At 43.6% G+C, this 24675-nt stretch overlaps 1 protein-coding gene across 1 annotated transcript; it reads right to left on the reverse strand.

Annotated features, from left to right (window-relative positions):
- Positions 1-616: 616 nt before the first annotated feature.
- On the reverse strand, positions 617-7067 carry LOC146200433 (uncharacterized). Its single transcript, XM_084592944.1, has 3 exons — positions 6777-7067; positions 4444-4507; positions 617-735 (listed from the first exon to the last, which is right to left on the reverse strand). Exons 1-3 carry the CDS (start codon positions 7038-7040, stop codon positions 662-664), a joined length of 402 nt encoding a protein of 133 aa, XP_084449070.1. The 5' UTR covers positions 7041-7067; the 3' UTR covers positions 617-661.
- Positions 7068-24675: the final 17608 nt, after the last annotated feature.

Below are 24675 nucleotides of genomic sequence, written 5' to 3' on the forward strand. Positions count from 1 at the left end.
GGTCAGCAGTTTCTGGGGCCGAACCTCAGACGATAACTCAACATTTTCACATGCCCACTCGAACTTTACGAGAAAAAGCCTTATGTCTTCTCCTAGTTTGTACGGTAGCAAGAGGTTTTTCATTTTAACACTTGATGCTTCCTGACTCACAACGAAGTTTGGTGTGTGTCTCCCAGTGTGTTCTGCCTGTGCTAACTGCAGATCGAGCAGTTTTTTTTCTTGATCCTCCTTTCATTCTATTCGTCTTCAAGATCCTTTTTGAGCTTCTCCTGTTCCTCAGCCTTCTTTAACTCTTCTTGAATAAGCTCCCAACATTCTACTATCCCCTCCGCGTCCGCACCGGTGTCCTCAATTGCCCTAATCAGTTCTGGTTTTCTGCGGATGGGCCCACAGTCAATGCCCAATTCCCCAAAGATTAAAACCAGCTCCGGTTTGTGCAACTTTTTTCAGTCCATGACTACTGCAGCAATGGCAAGTCCCTGCACTATGTGGTTAGAGAAAACCAATCTGCCTCTAAAACCACCCTTCATTTGCCGAAGCTTACAAATATCTACAAGTTGTAAAACCTGGCAATGTTCCAAGAGAAGGACCGTGTACTTACCGTACCAGAGTCAGGAATGGGGGCGCAGACCATTACACCGCAGCCATCCACTTGATGCGATCAGGTTCGGGGCCAAGGCTTCTGGATAGCGTGATCAGGCAGACAAGACATCGGACGGGGAGCAGCAGGTAGAGCTGGCAAAGAAGTTTTATATACATTATTTACATGTCAAAACAGGAAGAGAAACTCAGACGAAGAGAGCAGAGCCGAGCTGAACTCCTAAGCTACCGAGCTGCTACTTAGCTACCATGGATAGCTCAACATATTAATAAAGCACCCGCAATCTACAGTTCTCTAGCTGCGGAAATGAAGGTCAATTCGGCCAGTCAGGGAGAGTACAAATATGCTATATCCAGCTTTTAACACTAAACAGCATGACGTATGGTAAAACAGTGATCAATGTTTTTGTAATGCATCGCATGTAAAAAAAAAAAAAAGGTCACAGCTCAGCGGTGCGCTACTACACTGCGATGCAAGCAATGACTTCCTCTTGCTACTTTGGAAAATTAATATTTAGCCACACCAGCATTTTTATTTTCCTTTACCACCCTACCAAGCTTTTACTGAATTGTCTTGATGCGCTCATATATGCATGGATCAGACGAAGTGAGCGTCTGCAGGTTCTTCGCTCAAATCGGACTAGGAAAACCAACTTCGCTCACAAAAAAAAAGAACCAGGGCGGAAATTGAGTAGCCCATGCGATTGGCTGCCTAACCAGCTGCTTCTGGGTGATACGCGAAATTTTCTACAAACCCAGAACCTGAGCGCGACAGCGCCGAGCGAAATGCTTTGGTGGCCCTCGGCCTGTCACGTCCGTCTATGATCCACTGCACTAAGGGAGCTTTTGTAATAAACGGAAAAGAATTCTCAGGAAAAACTCAACTTTATAATTTTTGAAGAACTGGGTAATGCTTGCCCGCTTCGCGTTGGCATTCGGCCCGACAAAAGCGTCCTCTAGCTGCCAAACGCATCGCATCAGCCATTGGTCGCCGCCGCTGCATTCAACTTTTTTGCGAACACCACATACACAACAAATATCAGTCAATGCTTCGTGAATATGACGCGACAAAACAGAACCACACAATCACTAAATTGCTTTTGCCGGTATGCACCTGCGGAGGGCAGCTGACCGAACCACGCCCAATAAGACCCATCAGCCCCGCATGCGATCGGTGCTCACGTGACTGCTCCCAAGGTGAAAAACGGCTGCGTCTCCGGGAATTTTGTATTCACTCTGAACGTGACTGCATTCAGCACTTAATATAAGAACAAAGCACTCGCTTGGAGCCCCTATCACTTTTCGGTAATGACCTTTGCCTTCGATCTTTGTGGTCAAAATTTCGACATATCCGCATTATGCCCGAAAAATGCTTCGAGATAAACGGGAGTTAATACATAGTACCTATGGGAGGTGAAAGCGCGACGTGGAAAATTTTCGGCTTAACCGATTTTTCGAGATATGCGAGTTCGTGTTAACGAGGGTTTACTGTATTTTTTTTACTCACATACCTCACAGGCTCCAACTGGAGTATTATGTGAGGGGGTGTTACATAAAAACCTGGGGTGCGAAAAGAAGCAAATAGAACACAGTTACTTGAACATTGTTATACAAATAGTTAACAACCAACCAGAAAGTTGAATGCAGTTAGAAAAACTTCAGATCAAGAGCTGAGCCCCCCACCAATCAGCCACTCAAATGACACACTAAGCAAGGCATTTTTAGCAAATAGAATCACTAGCCGCTATTTACAACAATGAATTTAGAAGTGAAGCTCTCATTTCCTATTTCTGCCAATTCATTTGGCCGTGCAATTCAAAAGAAAATACTCTTGGTAATGATAATTTTACTTCCATGACCACAAGCTATATAAACAGGTAATAAAAGAAAGCGAAGGAAAAGCCCTATGCTTAGGTGTAGCAGACTGCGCACAGAATATCATGCAGTGGAATGTTTACTTCATGTGCCTACACTATGTACAAAGATACCGTCCATGTCTACCTTCTGGCTTCTTAAGTGTTATGGACACAAGGCTGCCATCAAGGACAAAATTTACTGGACCACTCCACAGCAGCATATCATGCACACTCATGGTAGCACAGCAGGTGACGAGACTGGCTCTAGGACAATGCGTGTCGTTCGTTACCAACAAGCATGCTATTTTTTTGTCACCAAGTGCTGCTTATTGATTGCCAGGGGCGTGCTGCAAGGCACTGTTGCAGCAGTGGCATTCTGCTGACTCACCAGCGCGAGCAGGTGCCTCTTGTTCCCTTGCTCGGCCACTTGCACACCATTGTGATAATGCACATCTTCGGTACTGTGTATTAGCATAAATACACTGCCGCATGCAACTCAGTCATTACAAAAAGTTCCAGTCTGCACGTCGCTGCTTCTTTATATTTGCACAGGCAGACAAATGTTGCAAACTTGAGCATGCACTGGGGAGCACCTATACACAATACCAATGAATCAGGGTAATATTGTAGATGAAAACAAAATATAAAAAAACTAGCTGTGTGGGTATTGCTCATACTTGCTCAAGGTATCAATTGCATCTGTCCATGAGTTATCACTCATGCAAAAACCTGGTGCCGAATTCTCTAAGGTGCTGTATGTTTGGTGACGACCCCTTAACTGATGCAATAAAAGTACCAACCATTTTCCTTGTTGGTAGATCATTTAATATGTAGCTCTATTGCAAACTCTCTACTGAGCTCTATTTAGAACTGTGGCAGTGTCCATTCATATTGATACGCATGGAGTGTGGTGGCTCATAGAGGCACAACTACTTTTTGCTACATTTAAATCAAATTAGCAGATAAGGAAGCTTGGGCAAGTTGGTGACAGTATTCTTGGTACCAGTGGCATAGCCAGAAATATTTTTCGGGGGTGTTATACAACAGAATACAACAGACAAAACAGACTAACCGGAAGGGGAGAGCGGGGAAAGGAATGTGGGTGCAATGTTCAGAGAATTTCTCTATTCTCCTCAACGTTACACTAACTTATGGTTTCTGCTTTTATATAGATCCCAAGTACTAAATCGAGACCACAGTTCTCACCTGGCCCTTGAAATGTAAGGAGACAGTAAATTACCATTTTAGAAATGCGCTGTTTACAGCACTGCAGTTGTTTTATTTTCATAATATGGTCTTTTAATTAGATGCGTTTAAAAGTGCTGAAGGCAAGCATAATCATAATTGCATAAAAGCTCCCGGGTAAGTGCATGAGACGCGCCTGACCATGCCAATTAGTCAGCGGGGTGCCAGTAGTGCAACAAGAACCTAGAAGCACATTCTTGACGACCAATAAGAAGCAACCCGAAGCATGAAAATTGGCATGCTTTAAGGGAAGGATTGGGCATGCTCCCAACATTGGCCTTGTCACAAGGCGTTTCACTGTTAGATTATGTGCAGACATCTCATTAATGAGCAGCTAGTCAAGTTTAGGAAAGCAACCAGCATCTTCAATTTCTTTTCGACACTGAATATTGCTAAGGACAATGAAGATGAAGCGAGCAGTGGCACAGGCATGAGCACTTGCTCCAGGCCTGCTCCCATTATTAAAAACCATCCCATCCCATCACCATCGGTCATGCTCTTTCTTCACTAGCTTCCCATCCTGTAACAATGCTTTTCTAATCTTTAGAGACAGGTTAAGCTCAACACTTGGGCCCCAAAAGCCCTTCAAAAGAGGTATTCCAGCTGTACAATATCATGGCTTAGCCAGCTGCCAAGCAGCTCATCTTTGGGACTGCTGCAGGTACCACTTCTTACGTAACAGCAAAAGCAGAAGGCAATGTTCAGAGATAAACACAGGGGTTTCAATCCTCAGTGCACTTACCTCTTGCTTCTCCCTGCCCTTCCGCCATGTGCAAGGTGGGTATCCAATTCCATTTCAATATTCTCTGCAAACACATGCAAACAGAAAGAAGTCAAAGTAGAGTTTGCAACCTCGTTGTAGGTAATTAACAAGAAGCTGATGTTTGCAAGCTTACTTCATGCACTGCACAAACAGAGTAATGCATGCATCAATGCCAAACACATTTTACAAGTGACCCATATTTGACAACTCCTTGCATGCAAGCTACAATGAAAAACATTGTTTACAGCAAAAGAGAAAGCCTTAATAGAGCTTCAAAATGCTTGTTAAACACATTGTTCTGCCTCTTGGTTACGTAGATAGTGACACCATAACTGGTGGCTGTTTTGTGTATTATCCAGCATTTAATGCTTTAAATTGCTCGCGAAAAATCAGTTCTGGCCCCTGCGGGTGCTGGCACACAATGGCCGTTTTTGGCAGCGGATGTGTTATCACTGGAGTGGGGTTCGACGATTGGACGAACAATAAATTCACAGCTAAAAGGGCTCATAAGTAAATATATGTTCTGTCATATTTTTTGTGTTTTTTATAGTATCTACAAAACCGGCATGTTTGCTTTTGTCAAAGTACTCCAAAGTATTACAAAAAAATAAACACTGCTACAGGCTCTGGCTATTGTTCTGCCTCGGGGAACTTTGCGTCTCTCTACATAAATGGCTTTGGCAAGTATAGCTACCCTCTATGCACATGCAAACTCTTGCCTAAACAGCTGGTTTCTCATAGGTGATATCTCGAATTCTGCACTGCCATGAGGATGAAAACTAGGCAGCACCATGCTACTCGAGCAGTGAAGGCAGTGGAAGAATGTTTTTTTATATATTTTCCTCTCAGAATGAGCGAAAAAAATATGATGGAAGCTCTTAGCATTCGCAAGCAACTGAAGCGGCGGGTGTGCTCGGCACATTTCACTTGAGCACGCCCTCGAAACTCCTTTGAAGGTTCACCAAAGGTTCGGCATTCACTGGCTACAAGCAACGGCGGCAACGATGCGACACGGTGCTGGCGGTGGCAGGCACTTACGCAAAACATCGATTGAAAAAAGTAACTATCGTGCGCATTGGCTGAGCAGTGAAAGCGCGTTCAGATCGGAGCTATCGATGTTCATACATAATAGAGTTTGCAATGTTTTCACTGCAGTTCTTTTCTCAAAGACTCACCATCATGAGTAACGTCCCTGGCAGCAGCTCACTGTGCTCTCGCCTGTCGGCTTAGTTTTCAGTCAGGTTAACCCGCGTGAGATCACTTGTTGAGAGCTTACATCCCTTTGGATTATTTATAATATTGTGTTACCATCAGCTGCGGGGATTGTCAGCGCCAGGTTACAGTGGAGCACAGCAAAGTCAGCGAAATTTACCGCAAATGCACCATTCCCTTTTTTTCTTTGCTTCATTGTCACTAGGAAAAAATACTGACGTATTTACATCTATGGGACACGCATTTTTTTCCTTGCCAAAGCGTCTGTTGACGCAACACAGATAAAATGTATTTTCAGCCAATCCTCGTGTTGTTTTTTTTCAATGACTTGAACCCATGCATGCCAAATGGAATTGATCAAAAACTAAAATGGGAATTTATCACCTGCGTGCTGCGTGCTTTTTTTTTGGAATGTGAACCTTTTGATTTTCCGTCGCAGGACGCAAATTCGGAACGCATTCACAGGAGTGAACCAGGCTGTATTCCATTTGAAGCAATGAAGCAATATGTCTTTTGAATGCATCTTTGCAATAGTTTGATACCTTGCTTGAATTTGCGCAACTGATTTAAGCGTCATCCTCAGTATTACTGGAAATGTTTCACTGCCCTTTGAGGTGTGCAGGCAATTTAAATATTAAGGCCATGAAAGATGAATGTACACATGCAAAGCCTCTATTCACTGAAGATGGCCGCATCAAATGCAAAGCTGGTGGCACATCTGATGATGCCGTGGGCTCCTCACTGTAGATTGTTGGAGACTCCATCCTCCCCCTCCCTACTGCTGCCTTAACACAAACCCCGATAGGTACATACAACTGGGCGCCGTGCGCACCGCTCTGAAAAAGTCACCGCAAGCCACCAGCTGACAGCCATTTGCCCCCCAGTGCTACGTAACGTGCGTCCCGATACATACAACTAGGCGCCGTAAACTGCGAGCCACCAGCTGACGGCTACTTGGCTCTTCCACTAGGGGACCCAGTAACTCGGCTTCCGACAATAAAGTTTAGTTTCTCTCTAGAGACGCTAGCCCTACTGCCATTGCAATAAGAAACAGGAATAGGGAAAAGGTTCGCCCGTGTAAACATAGTTACAGCACTTACCTGCCAATTCTTCACCATTTCCATGATAAAATTTCTTCTCTTGCGGTCATCTCCTGGCATGCCAACACCATTAAGCCTGCCTTTCGCAGCATTCTTTGTAGTCTGTGGCTTGTATGCTTTCACAAGCGATACGTTCACGAAAGCTTTCCCCCGTCGTCGCATACCGCATAGGCTATTGTGGAGCTTCCATGCCACGTGACAAACTGCCTGCAGGCAGCGACTGGCAGATATGAAACAATGAATACTTGCGTACAACAAGAGCATCGCACACCATGACCGCGCACAAACACCGCCATTAATGCAGCCTCCCAGACTCTCTTGGCTACAGGAATGCCTAAAGCTTTGGATGGCTCTGGCTTCGTTCGTTTTGCGACGTGATATCGTCTGCTAGTAAATTATCGTCTTTAGACAGGAAAACCGGTTAGGTCAGAGATTTGTCATGTAGTTTTAACAGATAAGGAGCACTTGCTGCTATTTAAAGTAAATAAAATTATCATTTTATTACTGATGTCCACCGTGGTCATATGGCCAAAGGAAACAAATATACACTCCCATAATCAAGGAGGTTAACATGACCGCGTGTTCACATTACCCCATTTTCTATGCGCTTTGGTGGAGGACATGATGCTCATTAACGTGTGCATTCATAGCAGCATACATACTACCGCGGTATTATTATATCACGTGATGCAAATTTTGTGCTATTAGAGATTTTTTTTGACCACCACATTACTGCGAAAGGCGCGGTCGCGATTCTACTGTATATTATACCACATATAGTGTATATATCTCTATTTTCTTATTTTTGCCTACCCTGTCCTTTCTCTCTGTCGCTCTTCTTTGATTTCCACTACCGCTTCCTCACTATCCTTTCATTTTCGCCGAATCATCCAGGCGCTGCAGGGGATAGCAAACATCTTTTCCTTCCTTTTTGATATCTAATGATAAATAATCACATACTACTGTTTAACTTTTGTAGCACAGTACGTCGATCCAACGTCGTTACCAGCGTAATTTTGCAGTAAATCTAAGTGCCCCAGCATATGTTATGTTCAGTATCCCTGCATTAAATGTACAATCCAATACCATCACAGCTAAAATCGAAGGGTTGGTCCCCAGCATGGTCTTCAGAATGGCGAAAGCTGTAACGAGGCCTGGAGACGAAGTGTTGTTGCGTTTCACGCCTTTAATATATAGCTTTATTTGCATGCAATGCTGCTATGTTCAAGTCCGACTTGCAGACTGCCACTTGATATATGACTTGATTCATACAGCTGCACAAAAATGAAAGTTTGAAGCCATATCAAGCCCTGTATGCCCGATGATATTAGCACACATTTTTTACCATAGGTTTCCTGTGCAATTATGACCGTCACCTTAAATGCTCGTAATTCAATTTTGTCTCATTGCATTCAGCATTAACTCAGGAAAACAAAGCATGCAGTTACTATACGTCCTTTTACTATACTTAATCCCTCCCTCATAACATAACGAGAGAGGTGTCCCTTACAAAGATTAGGGCCCTTGCCCCGTTGGTGACGTGCCGACGGGGCTCTGAAGAGGATGCAGTGCAAAGCACATGCCCTAAGTTTACAAGGCCAGCCGTCAAGAATAAGACAACTACAAGAAGTTGGACAGTCGGCTACAAGGGAGGAACATTTACACTTGTGGCCAATGAACAATATTAAGAGCCGGAGCTTAAGTAGTCTGCATGACTTCCTTTAAGAAGACAGCCTCATTCTATGCCACATGGCAAGCCTTTGAATAATAAAAAAAGAAAATGAGTGCACTTCTGGGTGACCATCTTCCTACTTGTGAAATGCAGGCCATGATGGGGGGGGGGGGGGGGGGCATGGTCAAAAATTGTCAAATTTACAATAATTTATTTTTCAACTTTTGGTGTGAAATTTTCTCTTGCAATATTTTCACATCTGTCTAAAACAAGGCAAGGGAGAAAATAATACAAGTTGAAGTTCATATACATATATGTAAACAACACTGTTTTATACAACTATGTTATCATTGTAGTATATGCTCTGACACATTATTGACCTGAGATGTACGTGCCACTGCCAACCGGTGGCGAGATGTGGCTCCTATTTCGCACTGTGCTGTGCTGTTCAGGCATCCTTCCCTAGCCAAATTTAAACCATTTCATGCTGCTTGTTGATGCAGTATTCATACTACTTTTAGAAGAGTTGAGTGAAGAACAGCTACAGCCTACTGGTAAGTTGAAAACTTTTATTCAGCTATGTTGTTTCAATATTTTAATAGTTCACACTTTTCTAACAATTATGCATGACATAAAAGTGAATAATAAGAAAGATACATACTACATATTTCAAAATGTACAGGGATTGCAATCGCTGGTTTCAATTAAACTAAGTGAGAGCTGTAAGTATTGTCATTTACACATTCCTCAGACAAAGCAGTTGCTGGATGTCACAACGTAATAGTAACAATATAATAATAGTCACAACATAATATGTCACAACATAATAATAGTAGCTGTTCAAATACTAAGTAACAGCTGGTGGATTTGCCCCTCTGCAAAAGATCAGTGGTTAGGGCACTTGATTGCTGTGCCCAAGGATGCAAGTTCAAACAAAGGACATGACTGCTGCTTTTCATTGGAGATGAAAACCAAGGCACCCGTGTACTGCATGATGCCAGTGCGCTTTGAAGAACCCCAGGGGGTTGAAATGACTTGGAGCTGTTGACTGGTATACGTGTACTATTGTGGATATTGCGCATTAAATAATGCAGTGCATTTTACAAAGCGTGATTTCAGTTAACAAGGTATCATTTCACTTTAATAGGGATAAAAAATTTGTTAAGCCATGCAGAATATCAAATTTGATATCTGTCGGACAATTCAATTAACCAAAATCCATGTGTGAGATTGTGCATGAAGATGCCGGTGTATGCTTTATAGTCATATTTTAGCATATAGCTAAAATGAATAATATTCCCCAGGAAAATAAAATGGGCACCGAGTCAAATTCAGCAGATCCTATCACAACAGGCTGAACAAACCAAACTTTCCTGCCTTTTCAATTGTTTTGCTTATAGTACAGAATGTTTTGCCAGTGCTAATACATGCTTTATTTGTTTTTTTCTGTGGTGCAGGTCACTTGCTACAGGAGTTTCTTGGATGAAGACTCTATAACCGACAAATGATGATATTCAATCTGCCTCAATTGCTTCACCTCGTAATAGCTATTAGAAACTTTGGATATCTGTGGGGACATAGTGTTTTTGTTTTTGAGAATGGGAGTGGCAGGCTCGTTAAAATGATAACTGGTGCCAAATGGGTGCCAAATTAGGTGGTGGAGAAGCTGGTAATGCTGCAGCAGCTGTAGCTCAACACTTCATTCCTTCGAGGGATAAGTGAAAGACCTCATTAATGCCATGCTAGCTAATCCACTGACTGCTACAGCTACACACATATTGATGGAGCATGTCTTTTTGTGAAGGAGATATCACATTCACCCTTGAGACAATAGCTACTTTGCAGACTTGTCGATTTTTGTGATGTTGTTACGTGTAATGCTATATATGTATGTTCATCGCAATAAAATTTCAGTTGATAGTTTGCACTTTTGTGTTTCATGTCGTTCTTTACATCAGTTGTTCTTAAGCGCAACGATGTTTGAACATGTCAGTCACCAACTAGCCCAACTAGAAACCCTCTTGATGGTTATGGCAATTTCAATCACCTGTGGTTTTTTTTTTAAATGTGCAGTGGAATTGTACAGTAGACAGGCACCATGCTTTTCACCTCCATTGAAAAGCAACCACCCTGGTTAGGATTGAATTCTTCTTTGGGTTTATTTGAAGCCCCGTAACCACTGAGCCACCATAGTGAGCATGTGCTTTGTACAGTGCACTCTGACTAGATTATGATGAAATGTCACTCAGTATGGCCCACAATTTTTAAGACGCAGTTACTGTTAATAAACATGTGGGAGTGCAGTGATGGCAAAACTTTGCTGCTAGCTGCTAACAGAATATTTTCAGTGTCTTTCTGTTTTGTATTAAGGTGCATTCAACTACTCTAAAGTTCAAGCTGGTTACTGTTTTCTTGAGCATGTTGTAAATCACATTATTGTAATTATACTCTACAGGGTACAGGGTGTTTCAAAACTGTGGCTAAATACCAGCTGCTGCTTTCTCTTTAGTTGTACCCAGCAATAAATATGCCATAGATATTTTGAAGAAGTGCCTGCAAAATGAAGCTTATACACTTAGCTAAACAAAACTACACTTAAGCAAGTAAATTAGGTCTACTAGAAGAAATAGGGGACGTGAGGGATTGGCAGGATGCTGGTACACAATGCTATTGCCTTGCGGGAATAGCAAAGATTCACATTGATTTCCTATTTATGAAGTTATTGTCTGATCTCAATGCTATAATTCAAAAGCAGATGCCTCCAGGTCAATAATTAGCTTCCAAAGGAAGTCATGCAGCACCTTAGCATCAAGTTGTGCCACAGGTAGGATGTGTACGTCTTTGTTTGAAGAACTCCTGGAGCATGAATATGTGGGCTGCTTTTGCAGGGCTTCACAATTAAATAGCAGCCAAGCCAGCTTTGCGATCAAAATATGCTTCAAAAAAGTTGCATTTCATCTATCATTAAAGTTGCTGTTTGTTCATGCTCTGTATGTGTTCAGAACCCCCTTCACTTAAGAAAGTTAGATTCCTGTTTTATGTAGCCGGACTTGGGTTTTGTAATAACATGCAGAGCCATTCTGACTGTATCAGTGTGAGACAACCTGCCTTCAAACGAACTTTTCAAAAACTTGCGAGCGTGAGGGGAAACTGTGAATTGACTTGCAAAAGCTAAAGAACCTGGGGGGCATCAGAGTGTTATTTAAAACAAGATTGACTTTGTTTTTGAAGAATTTTAGCACCTCAAAAATGCAAAATGCTCATCACTCACTTAATCCAGTAAAGTTGCTACCAAATCATAGCATTGCATGTATTAACTGTCGCACCTTATTAGCACTAAATTCTTCATTTTTCAAGACGCAATATGTGGCACGCCCTGCCAAACACCATCCTATCATGTACTGATTGTAAATCATTCAGGGTAAAACTGAGCAACCAACTTTTGTGAAGGCATTGATGGTGACGTCGGCGGAATTGTGGGCGCGCGGGGGGGGGGGGGGGAAGGGGAGCACAGCGCTAACATTGTCTTGCCTTTTTTCGTGTGTTGAATACTTCATGCATAAAGATAGATTTGTATAACAGTTTCGGCATCATTTACTTATGGTATGTTGTTATTTTTGTTTTTCATATTGTTCCGTTTAACCCATGCACTATTTCTCTAGTTTCTGTTTTCTTGTTGTTCCAACGTTTTCCCGTTCTTGTTCGCATTGCATATTGAGTTTGCTCCGCCCTTATGTAATGCCCTCGGGGGAAAATAAATGAAATTAAATTGCAGAAGACGAACCCTTTCAGAAGGCTCACATGCATGCCGATATTCTTGAGAATCTCTTAATAAAACACATGTACACTGTTTTCAAATCCCTTCGGTCACTCAGCTTTTCAGGTACAAGCAACTCATCATAATTGCGCAGCGTCACCAAAAAAACGCTTCTAAGCGAAGATTGCTAATGACACAATCACCCGCGAACGGACTGCGGAGAAGAATGAATAGGACCGTGCTATTTTTTTCTTCCGAAGTTCGCGACAGTTTTCGGTACATATTCGTGCGTTCAATGAACGCTGATAACATGCAAAGTGATAGCGGCCAAGGCGTGGCGACGGTTCACGCTACCGATCGACTGCATTGCGTCTGCAACTGCTATATTACCGCCGCGCGAGCCATTTTTTTGTGCGTCTTAATTATCACCGCGAGCCATGTTCTTTACGTGGCATATACATATACGTATGATTCTCTCAATAAATATATAAAAAGTTTGAGCGAAACAGCCTCATTAATTATTTGCAACGACTGCGCTCGGGACGTACGTGGCTGAAGCGACTAGCTGTGGTGAAGTCCGTTTCTTCCGCATTTGCCGGCCTGTACGGCGAGGTTTCCGCATACGCGGAACGGAGTATCCGCATCAACCGTACTCACTCCGTAGTTACCGCATCATGTCAGTGAGGAATCCGTATGCTCCGCACAAGTCCATCCGCAATCGCCGTACATGCTCCGTATACACTCCATTAGGACATCCGTATCGATTGCATCACGTCTACATGTTCTCCGCACACGACCATCCGCATCCGCAGCATAATTTCCGTAAGTTCCGCAAGGACTTCCGTGACGAACGTATGAAATCCGCTTGTTTTCTGTAAGTGTGATGCGGAAAACGCACGGAATCCGTACATTTTCTGTACTGCTGCATAGGAAGTCGTTTCAATAGGGATGCTGCTGTCCGCAAAACGATACGTCGATCACCCTGTCCCAGCGCGTGTCCTAAGTCGACAGATCCACTTCAGCTGCTACTAGATGTTCCTCACCTCCCAGAATCCAAGATCCGTAACTTCCAAGGAAGCTCCGTTCCGGATCTTCGGCTTGCACGTGCTTCCAAGATGCCGAGATTAATAACACCATTTTCTTCATCAATTTTGAAGTCATAGACTTTCGTACTGTGCTGTAAACATCGTCGTCTTCATAAAATTTCTACTGCGCCGCTCCTTCATTTAAACTGCGAGGTCTACGTGCGTATAGTGTCGGGCTAATCCGCAGTCGATTTGACAAAAAGAGGCGACGTGGCGTAGAGCAAGTCATTCTCGCTGAAGACATAGGTCGCGGCTCTACCGATAGGCTGCCGCCCCCATCGCAAAACGAGAACCGAGATCAGACAGTTAGGCGGAAGCTTACACATGCTGAAGTCACCCAAAGATAAAAGCGAGAGAAGCGGCTGCAGCCGTGGCCGATGGATAGCACCCCTGAAACTTGGGTCCAGAACAGTTGATCGTCTACCATTTTTTAGAAATACCCCCGTTAGACGAGCGCCCTCGGTAATTGTTTCTCCATTTGGGCCTTCCATTAATTCGTTACCATTATTTCTACTCCTATATTTTTTTCGTCAGCCGCAGGATGACGAGGATGACAACGTACGTTTACGCCGGCTTTTCAGCAACGAGCTTCTGACGCTATCTCATATAAATGTCTGCTTCCAATGGAGTCACCTTTCTTGTCGACGTGAGGGGAAGGCTCTATTGAATGTAAATCAAACAAGCGCTAACCGCGCTTTAAAGATGCCTCCGAAAAAAAACCCAAAGTAGCTAGCTCCCCTCCTCAGAAAATTGAGCGTATTGCTCAAGCACAAAATGCCAACTCGAGAGACCGCTTCAACCACGGAGCAAAAGGAACATTATCGACCAGTGTTTTTCCTTTGTCTCCCATTCACTTTCGCTCGGGTTGTTATGCAAGAGGCACGTCGTTACTACGTTTTCTTTATGGGAAAGGCGCCCTTTAAAATGAACAATAATATCTACAATGAAATCTCTGGAATGAGGGCGATAAATTCCAGTAAAAGAGAGCATATATTGAACGTATATAGTTGTGACTTTCCCGCTTGAAGCCTACAACTCCATTGCGTTTTCTCTGAATGCGAGATGTGTATATATTAGACGCGGATGTAGTACATGAAAGCATATCTTTTCTCTCTTTATCCCGCCAATTATTCGAATGGCTGTTTCTTTGTGCTGCTTAGCTAGACATGTGAGTCACAATTGTATGCTATTTATATTTTTAAAAGTATGCCCTGCATGTTCACTATGCGGTAAAAATTGTTTTCTTTTATAAACTGACTATGGTCAACCATCCGAACTTTGAAGTTTCTGACGAGCACAAAGCCTTACAAAGATATTTGCAGAAAAGCGTACATGCGATTAAATTCAAAGAAACATTTTAGTACTGTAACGAGTGCTTAGCGCGAAAGCTTGAGCGTTGGATGCAACGCGATGCCAAATAAAAATTTGGAAATGTGTTTTTTAGTTTCTCTTGAATTTCCGCAGTCCGAAGGACGTATTTAAGTGATAGTCGGAAGTGACCTTGTTTGAAAATATCGCTCAAAGCTGCGACAGTGAACCTACACGCCGGTTTCCAGAAGCTAGGCAGCGTGCGCCCGCACTCTTCTCTTCCTTCCACGGTAAATCCCTCCGCATTTTTTCCTTATGAACCATCCTCCTGAAGCGTATTGCTTCGATACTGCGATAATCTCCCTCTTCTCTGATAGGCAATTCGTAGTTTGTGTTTCGATTAGTTAATAAAGAACGCATTTTCAAACATTACGAAGATAAAACGGGAAACAAGGCCCAATGTAAGAAAGGAAAATGAAGGTCGACAAACACGCGGTTAAACGCACGAAATCCCATTGATCGTCTGTCCTTCGCCGCTTTCACTTGTCCCTTTAGTCAAGCCATGTATATGCAGCTGCCTGAAATGTTTTGAGGGCCACCTTCTGGTTGCGCATTGCTCCGCTCTGGCTCCAACAACTCCGCCAGCCCGAAAACCCGCTTCATATCTCCATCTCCTACTTTCCATCCTTGTAATCATTTCATATTTAGGCAAAATGTTTCACTCGATTTTGCCTCTAGGCAAAAGTGCGTTGAGGTCGACCACAATGAACAGACCGCGAAACTGAGCAACAGGACAATAAAATTTAACTGCTCCAGAAATGCACCGCGGTAATCACGTAAATATTACTTCATTCGAACTTGCTTTTTGGCGAGATAGAAATAGGCATCGGTTTCTGCTTTAAGCTCTCTTTAAAAATTTACAAAGAGACTCCGAGAATGGTTCCCGCCAGAAGACGCATTCTATCGTCAGTTCGGCAGTAGTGCTGGCCGAATCATCATGTATATCATTTAGTCAAAATGGCAGCTCCACGTGCAGGTGCAGCAGAAGTACTTCTGGTGCTCGAAACTTCTTAGCGGGTTCCGTGTGGTATAGGCGACGATTATTTGTGCTTATGTAGAAGGCCATAGCGGCATGTTCAAAGATATGGGTAAGGTACTATTGATTATATAAGTGATGACAAAAGTTTCTGTCCCCAAGACGTTCTTCTTATTATTGTCATCAGGGTTGTGTATCCGATATACCTTTCGTGCTCTTGCTTAATGCTTATGTAGCATCCTCTGCCTAATATTTATACGTTATGCAACTTAGTTCGCAGTATCACGCATGCGTCAAAGCTTTTGCCTCACTAAAGCTCAAATTCTCCATTCCGCATGAAAACATTTAACTTGCCCCAGCAATACATTGTATCGTTCAAACACCGGAGAAGCCTTAAGCTCCACACTTATGGGTATAACGTGACGGCTTTATAACAGGTGTTGTCCGCTGTAACCCTTGCTGATTCTCATTTGTATACATTCACTTTTCTACTAGCGATTTCATTCACACTTTATTTTTTTTCCTCAATCCTAAGACATACTTGTTATAACGCAGCAGTAAGCAAGCATATTATGTGAAATACCATCGGACATAGACGCAAAACGAACGGGCCTCTTTTTGCTCCGAGGCGCAGCTGAGTGGTATTAGGCTCAACGATGTGGCTTCGCTGTTCAGAATAGAGGAGATCCAGGGTCGATGTGCAGTGCGATGTAAGTGTACGTCAAAGTACCCCTGGAGGTCAAAGTTTCCGGAGCCCTACACTGGAATGTTTCTCATAGCCTGAGTCGCTATTGCCATTTAAACTCTGCAAACAACACAAACAGAAATTTCTCTCATGGCTTAAGTAGCCAATGTGACGGAATGCAATCGTCCGGCATGATTCGACTCCCACCATGTCTTCCATATTAAATAGGCTACCCCTGTTGGCAGCTCCTGCCGATTCGTCATGGCATGTGGTCGCGTGAGGTCCCGCAACCAAGTGAACAAGAGCCCGGCCATGTAGCGTGCCAGCAACCACCTGGCTGTGGCATAGTCCATACATGACAGTGACTTCCTCCCAGAACGCCGATGCCGAAAAGGCCGAAACCAAATTTTTGTGGGAAACATCCTTAACTCCCAAGCGCTAAATGTTAATTTACTGTTCATAGCGCGACATGCATCAACTTTAAACCATGCACTAAAAACCAATGGAACCCTTAGAGAATTAGTAGGGCACTACCACTGCACCCCTCCATGGTGGTGCAGCGGTTGGAGCGCTCGACCTCTGGGCCCAGGGATGCGGTATCAAATCCAGGCCGTGGAGGCCGCTTTACTATGGAGGCGAAAAGCAAGGCGTCCGCGCGCTGTGGGATGTCAGCGTACGTTGACAACCCTTGGTAGTCGAAGTTTCAACAACCCCTCCCCGGTGGTGTCCCTCATAGCCTGACTCGCTTTGACACGTTAAACCCCACACACCGAAACAAGCAATCCTCATAGAATAAAATCAAAAAAGGCTCACGTTTGCATCTTCGAAACAGGCTCCCTAGTCCCACCAAGGACTTTCTTAATCCTTCGGCACCATACTGCCCATTAACGGTCGCCGCCAATCACACCGACGAGGCATCGGGTGTAAAAGCAGTTTCTCAGCGTGCAAAATTGAACAAAAGGGAGGTGGAGACAGTACCCCATGTTAACAAGATTGTCAACCGGGCTGCTCTGCTTATTTAATTTCCATTCTCAATCTGTCGTAACTGTCTGCTACAAGTGTTTCAGCGACTACAGTGAAATCACGCGAAACTCTTTTTATACTTAGATACGTTGCGGGGCTAATTTATACTACCTTACGGTAGGGCTTTTATTTCGTGTTTTCGTCCATATAGTTTTCTCTATTCCGTTCACTGCGATCTAATTGATACGCTAAAATAAAGATTCCCCCCTAGCCACATGAGCGGCTTCCATAAGTGAATATCGCATACCATGCACTACCTAATCTGAGTAGAGAAGGAGAATAATATTTCAACTTAGTTGAAGAATTCCACATTAAAGTATAGACGCTCTCTCAAAACCTCTGTATCGCCGTAACATAGAAGCCTGAGGGACAATGCCCGCGATCCGCCTCCAGCTTCGATGGTATAGAGGCGCAATCCCCGCAACTCGTTCCACGCCACATGTATGCACTGGCAGTGTATTCTCGCTGATCCTTGTGAATCTGCTTGTAAGGTTGGGGTATCCTATGATAGATGCTCTAGCTTCATTATACGTAGGGGTATTAGTGCAGCTTTAAAAGTCGACTTCACCTGGCTGCACATTTCTGTCACCTCTCCGGAAGAGACGAGGCTTCACACAATACGTTGCTCGTGTAGAAGGCGATGTTCGCTTTCTGTCTCCTGCTAAGTACACACTAATAGAATATAACATATAGTAATTGCCATATTCAACTTTCCCTTGGGGGACAGCGGCTGTAAATTAGGCGCAGCTCCAAGACCGCGTAGCTTGCCTTACGAGGAACTCTGCATTCGATGCAGAGGTATTCTATCTTTCATATGTTACGTTCGTTTGGGAATGATTACCGCATTTAACATTTACCACTGCCTTCTTGATGCCATTTGGTGGTATCTCCGTATTTCGTTCATAACCCCATCAGAGAAGATATTTTTATCCGATGTGCAGTTCGCCATTACTGCTTGCTTGAATCAACCATCCATATTTGGTGCGCTTTTGACGCCATATTTAATTTATTACTGCTTAGAGTTTCGGACACAAGTTATGGGCCTCAAAAAACTCTCTATTAGATTAACCATTCACATGCATTACACTGCCCGTGGCTAACAAGAATCAGCGTTAAGTTTCCGTAGACGCCAGTAGCGATGCCGCTGGCGTGTAGGTCGTTCGTGCGCACGCGCTTGGTAGGCCGTCTCTATGGCGTGCGCGTCGGATGTCTAACGTAATGACGGGAGACGCGATTCGGAGCAGCATGGCGTGAGAGTTCGCGGAAGTGCTATCGACGTATTGCAGTGTAGCGTATAGAGACAGAAGCATGGGGAAAAGCAGCGACGAGAATTATTGCAAGTCCTCTTCCGACATGTAGACGAGCGGCATACGCGGCAGCCTTCTTCCGGCACAAATCTCGCTTTGTGGTTGTGCTGTCACATTCGAGCAATGGCGTGTTAGAAAGCTCGAGCATTGCAACCGCTGGCGTGAGTGCGACCTGTGCTTCCGTGAGGTGCCACTATAGATTCTGTCCCGCCTGCTGTATTAGTCTAAGTGGGTCACGCCACTCTCCTTCTCACATTGCTCTTAGTTACGCGCTAAAGCTATCGTTGTGTAGCGACTTACATTGGGATTAAACTTGCATATGTACCGCGCAACAAGATGTTCGCTACAATCAAGACTGCGGCGTCGACCTCAGCACAACCTTAAACGCATAAGTAAAAGATGAAACACTCTTCCCTTCATATTGGGCCCACCCCTGTCGGTAGGCCGAAAAAGGCGTTCCGTCACTCAAAGGGGCCTCATTTTACAAAGGAATTGCTTATGAGTTCAGCTTTGGTAGAATAATGCTAGATTTCAAATTCCACAATAAGCTTGCGGTTGTTTGTAACGGCGGCAGCCTTGTGTGAGTGAGTCGTTCCTTGTTCGACAGCCGCAACGGTCTTGCGCAAAAAAGAAGCTGGAAAATTCACACTGCCGCTCGAGCATTACCTAATAAAGCTGGCTCAGTTTTTGCGTCATTGAAGCTCATAAATTGCAATGAAACCTCGCTTATTTTGACATTATTATAAATGTCTGAGTGGGCATGTATTATTTATGACGTAAGCGAGGAAAACCGGATACCGCCTTCCCCGCGCATTATTCTTTCGGGCCAGGTAACCCTGCCTTACTCTCTTTTTTTTGTCACCTATTGGTATAAGAGCACGACGTAATAATACCGGTCACTACAAGAACAGCTATAGACGAGCCTCGCAGCGCTTCTGTTATTGGTTCGTGCTCGACTATGCCTGCTAACAAAACGCCCAGTTATTTAGGTCAGTCCACGTAAATTGACTGTTTAGGGAATAAAGGGTCGTAGCTTGGTAAATACTAAATTACAATTTTCTCTTATGTACTTCAATAAAGAGCGGGAGAACCATCTCGCTATGTAATGCTCGTCCACAAGGGAACTCGCGTAATAATTCGCATCAATCCTCCTAAATCATTAGTTGCCCAATAAGCACTTCGTAAGGCCCCTATAATTTATTTTTACGGCAAACCCAAGGTAAAGACGTCCCACACAACCGATAAAACGTCCTCGTTCGACGTGTCCCTCTAAGGATCTTAAAATATTTCCGTGTAACGTGAAAGTTGTCGATATTGTGCTATACTATGCTGAGCTATATAGCGTGATATATAACTATTCCTGTACGGCAATATACCCAGCTATACCGTCCTATGCTATACTAATCTATACTATACTATAATATAGTTTACTGTACTATGCAAAATTATGTTAATCTACACTAGTTATATGATCATAGTCCTAAATATTGATGCCCGCCGCAATAGGCAGTAATAGAAGATATACATAGGGGGTGCACAGCATAGTTCTGCATAAAGAAAGTACCTAATTAGATTCTTATAAAGAAAGATGCTAGGCAAGAAGACACGATCTCCCCAGTACCATTCACAGCTTACTTAGAAGACGGATTGAGATACTTGGAATGGGAGCCATTAGGGATAAGAGTAGATGTAGAATACTTCAGTAATCTGCGATTTGCTGATGACATTGCCATGCTATTAGTAACCCTGGGGATAAACTGAAAAGATTCACTGATGACCTAGACAGTAAATGTAGAAAGGTTGCCTTGAAAATCGATATGCAGAAGACTAAGGTAATGTTCAATAGCCTCGGGAAGGAACAGCAGTTTGCGTTAGGTAGTGAAGCACTGGAAGTTGTAGGAGAATATATCTACTTAGGACCAGTAGTAACCGCAGATCCGGACCATGAAAGGGAAAACATCAAGGAGAATAAGATTGGGATGGAGCGCATTTGGCAAGCACTCCCAGATTATGACTAGGAGTCTGCCGGTATCTCTCAAGAGGAAAGTATACAACAGCTGCCTCTTACCTGCACCTACCTATGGGGCTGAAACATGGAGGCCAACAAAGAGGGTTTTACTTAAGTTAAGGACAACGCAGAGGGCTATGGAACGAAAAATAGTAGGAATAACGTTTTGAGATAGGAAACGTGCAGGGGGCATCAGAGAAATAACGCAAGTCCGTGACATTCTACTGGAAATCAAGAAGAAATGGCATGGGCAGAACATTTAGAGCTAAGAAAGTATAATAGGCGGTCGCTTAGGGTAACAAACTGGATTCCAAGGGAAGGAAAGCGTAGCAGGGGGCGGCAGAAAGTTAGGTGGGCAGATGAGGTTAAGAAGTTCGCAGGCGTCGAGTGGATGTAGTAGCACAGGGCCTGGTTAATTGGAGGAATATGGGAAAGGCCTTCGCACTGATGTGGGTATAGTCAGGCTGATGCTGATAGGTAGCACATCGCAAGGGTCGAAAATTTCACCACTAGACATACGCCCTTTGAGTAAGCCATGTGGTACATCAGATTCGCACTACCAGCTCCAGTGATAAGCGTTCCTTTTTCCAGCTGATTGTCCTTTCCAGCAGTTTTGTTACCTACACATCATGTCCTTAATCTTTTTCTCGCCATATTTTTTTAAAATCAGTTACAAGCCCTCGTATATTATTGAGCGCATTCCGAAAAGCAAGCACCTGCACTGCGTAAATGCAACAAACTGTGTTATTTGACTGTAGATTTCTTTCAATATTTTAAATATATTTCGATACATCATTACTATTAAGTACACAATTAAGTACTATTAGTACACGCAGCGATTTGCACTAGTATTTCAGTAACTTGAGTTATCTGCGGACAATATTCTGCTGATATTCTATTCTATGCTAACTTGTAACGAACGCCCGAAGAAAATATTCCCGTGGTGCCAAGGGTAAACTACAAACGTAACACAAACTTTAGAGATATTTTAGTACATTTTAAACTCGACAACAAGCGCCCAACAAAACCACATCCTTCTTCTCGACTCAGATGTAAGACGTGAAATCATGTTCAAAAGGCCATGGTTAAAGGTACTGCAAGCAATTTCACTTTTCACATAGAATCAGGCAATTGCACATCTTCAAACGTTGTCAACCTTCTAGAAGTCTCCATCTATCACAAGCAGTACATCGGAAAGACAGGGTAATCAATGAACATAAGGCTATTATGGCCTTGAACAGGGTATGCTGCTGGGCGAGTTGGTTGTTCATTGTCAGAGAAAGAACGCTAGCAGACGACGGCGCAGAAAGAGGAGGACACACACATATTTGTAAAACAGCCGATCCGTGCCTCATATACACACAAAGACTAAAATTGCGCATGAGCACGGTTATCAGAGCTCAAGCATCCAAGAAACGGCATCTGATATTGAACACAAATTACCGCGGTGACACTGAAATGGTTTAATGGCCGTTTGGCAGACACAGGCAAGAATGTCCCGAAGGTAGTTTCTCAGCATTTCAATCAGAAGACCATAAATTTATATGAATTAAACTGCACATTCTTCAGTGAGACTGTAAACCTTCAAGGGACAAAATATATAGTGAGGCAAATTTAATCCCTAAATTTAGAACATTGGAGCCAGCAGCAATAAATATTTCGATAGGAACGTTAGAATCCCTTACATATATTCCCTCTGCGCCATACCTAGTCGGGAAAACAATCTCAAACATGTTTTTACAAACATGCTTCCTTCTTATCACTTCCTACTTTAATTGGCCCTTGAACCCCTTTTTCTTTCCGGACGTGGCAGGCGGGATTCACTTCACCTGTTATTATTCAGCATCCTTGTCCTTCCCCCCTGCCTGCGAAAAGCTTTCAAGAACTGTTCCCCTGCTGATGGATTTTTTTATATGAGGACACTTTAGAATGCCTGTCCCCTTTGAAGAAAGGTGTGTCAGAAGCGAACCTGCTTTAAGTGATGACTAATTATCCACCCCACATTGTAGTTATGCCTGCAGCTGCCGCTTTCTGTTTTCTTTTTCAGGTCACAGGATCATCGGTTCCAGGCTGAAGGATACATACCGAAGAAACATTTTTTCACTTCTTTACCTAATTTGTTCTCCCCCACCCTCCTCCCGGCCCCGCCTTGCATTTCTTCTTCGGAAGCAAAAGCGTATTTAAACCCTTGTCAGTGATAATCACGCTGACAGACGAAGACACGTTCACTAATCAAAACGTTGGCTCGACTTGTGAACTGAGGCTCCCCCCCCCCCCCCCCCCCCCAGTTTTCTAGGTTTTCTCTACCCTTTATCAGAGTTTTTTCATATCGTGTAGCCATCTCGTTTCTCTCGTTGTACCCCGAATGCGTCCAGCCACTTGTATCTGTTTCCACAATGCTTTTGGGGCTGCTAGTCACATTCTACGCCTTTATCTAAATCTTTCTACGCCGACTATAAATTGAGCCTTAGTGCAACGGGCATTCGTAGGTCCACAAACACCAGCACGCTCGCTGTCATCGCCGCTGCCGATCCACTGAGTTATTTTGCAGGTGCAAGTCAGCCAATAAAGAGTTCATTCGAGCCATAATTTAGGTCCCGCATTTGCGGCCTTCATAATTGTCCCGAATATGTGACAATATTTTCAGCGGGCGGAAATGCGCGAAAACAATTCAGAGGTAACTTTCTCCTTTCCACCCTTCAACTGCATCTATGTCCGCATACTCTTGAAGACATTAAGCATGGTAGTCACCCGAGCAACCATAAAGCTAGGGTACGCGAGACTGGTTTAGAATATCCATAGCTTGCGGTGATATTAATGTTGATGTGCATGCTGAAGATTCAGTGCACAGGCACTTATTATCTTACAGGGATCGCAACCAAAATTTCATGTCTTGTGCGCAACAGCTATCTTGATTTACGAGCATGACATCCTCTGGGGCCATACGAATGTAGAATGAGTGGTGGTTTGACTAATGCCTGTTTGTCGTCACGTGGTTGAGGCGCAAGCTTTCTGGGACTTGTCCCTAAATGGATATTTTCTACAGAAACATGATGGGCCTCTGAATATTGGTAATAGAAGAACAATTGACAACTACGCTACGGCTAGACAGGATAAAAAACTAGGTCGTGGTTCCTTGGCATATATGTTTATAACAGCTGGGCTCCAAGCACAAACTATGATTGCACAGCTACAAAGGTTAACCATCTGGCCTTAATAAAAAACTAGTATAAGATCCTCCTTGATATCGATGGGATTTTCTTTCTCCATGCGCTCACGTTAGCGAATAGGTGATAGCCACGTGAGCTTGTAAAGGTTTATGCAATTTGGGAAGGCATGCTCAGGACGGAATGGCTCGACAGACGTGATAAGACGCGCTAAGAAAACACACACATGTGTCGACTTTAAAGTTCAATGCTTGGCGGCCGATACACCGAATTTATATATGGCAACAGGTCCTTTCAAATCTGGTGAACCAGCAAAAATCACCACCACATGAAGCCTGGGACAACACTCTAAACATGTCGAGGCCGCTTTAGCAATAATAAGAATAAACCTATTGACAACGTGGTGAGCCCCAAACTGCTTAACAAGAACAAAAGAAAGGGAAGGGCATCAATGAGACCCAACGTGTCAGATAAGATAAAGAAAACATAGAAGGCTGCAAACTAATACTATTCAAAGGGTGTGTTGAAACCCGTCATGTTCTTGCGCCGGGGAAGTAAGCTCACACAAAGCCGAGTCACAAAAAGCACCGGGAAACTGCGTCGATAGAATGAAACTAAATAGGCAAAAAATAAACAAGAACGACTTTTATCTCATGCTCGAGTGTGTTGGCGTGTTTCACGTGGTGTACTTGGCTCCACGTGGTGCTGACTTTGTTGCTTTTGCAGGTTTTAAGGAGCGTGTTGCAATGTGTCAATTCCGCGAATCGGCAGATAGACATTATAACAGGCGCCATAGATGTGGGCTCCGGAATAATTTAGGCTAGGTAGTAAAAACCTCAATAAGTGATGCA

Source organism: Amblyomma maculatum, chromosome 2 (assembly GCF_055883805.1).
Source record: "Amblyomma maculatum isolate TAMU_Amacu chromosome 2, ASM5588380v1, whole genome shotgun sequence".
NCBI lineage: Eukaryota > Metazoa > Arthropoda > Arachnida > Ixodida > Ixodidae > Amblyomma > Amblyomma maculatum.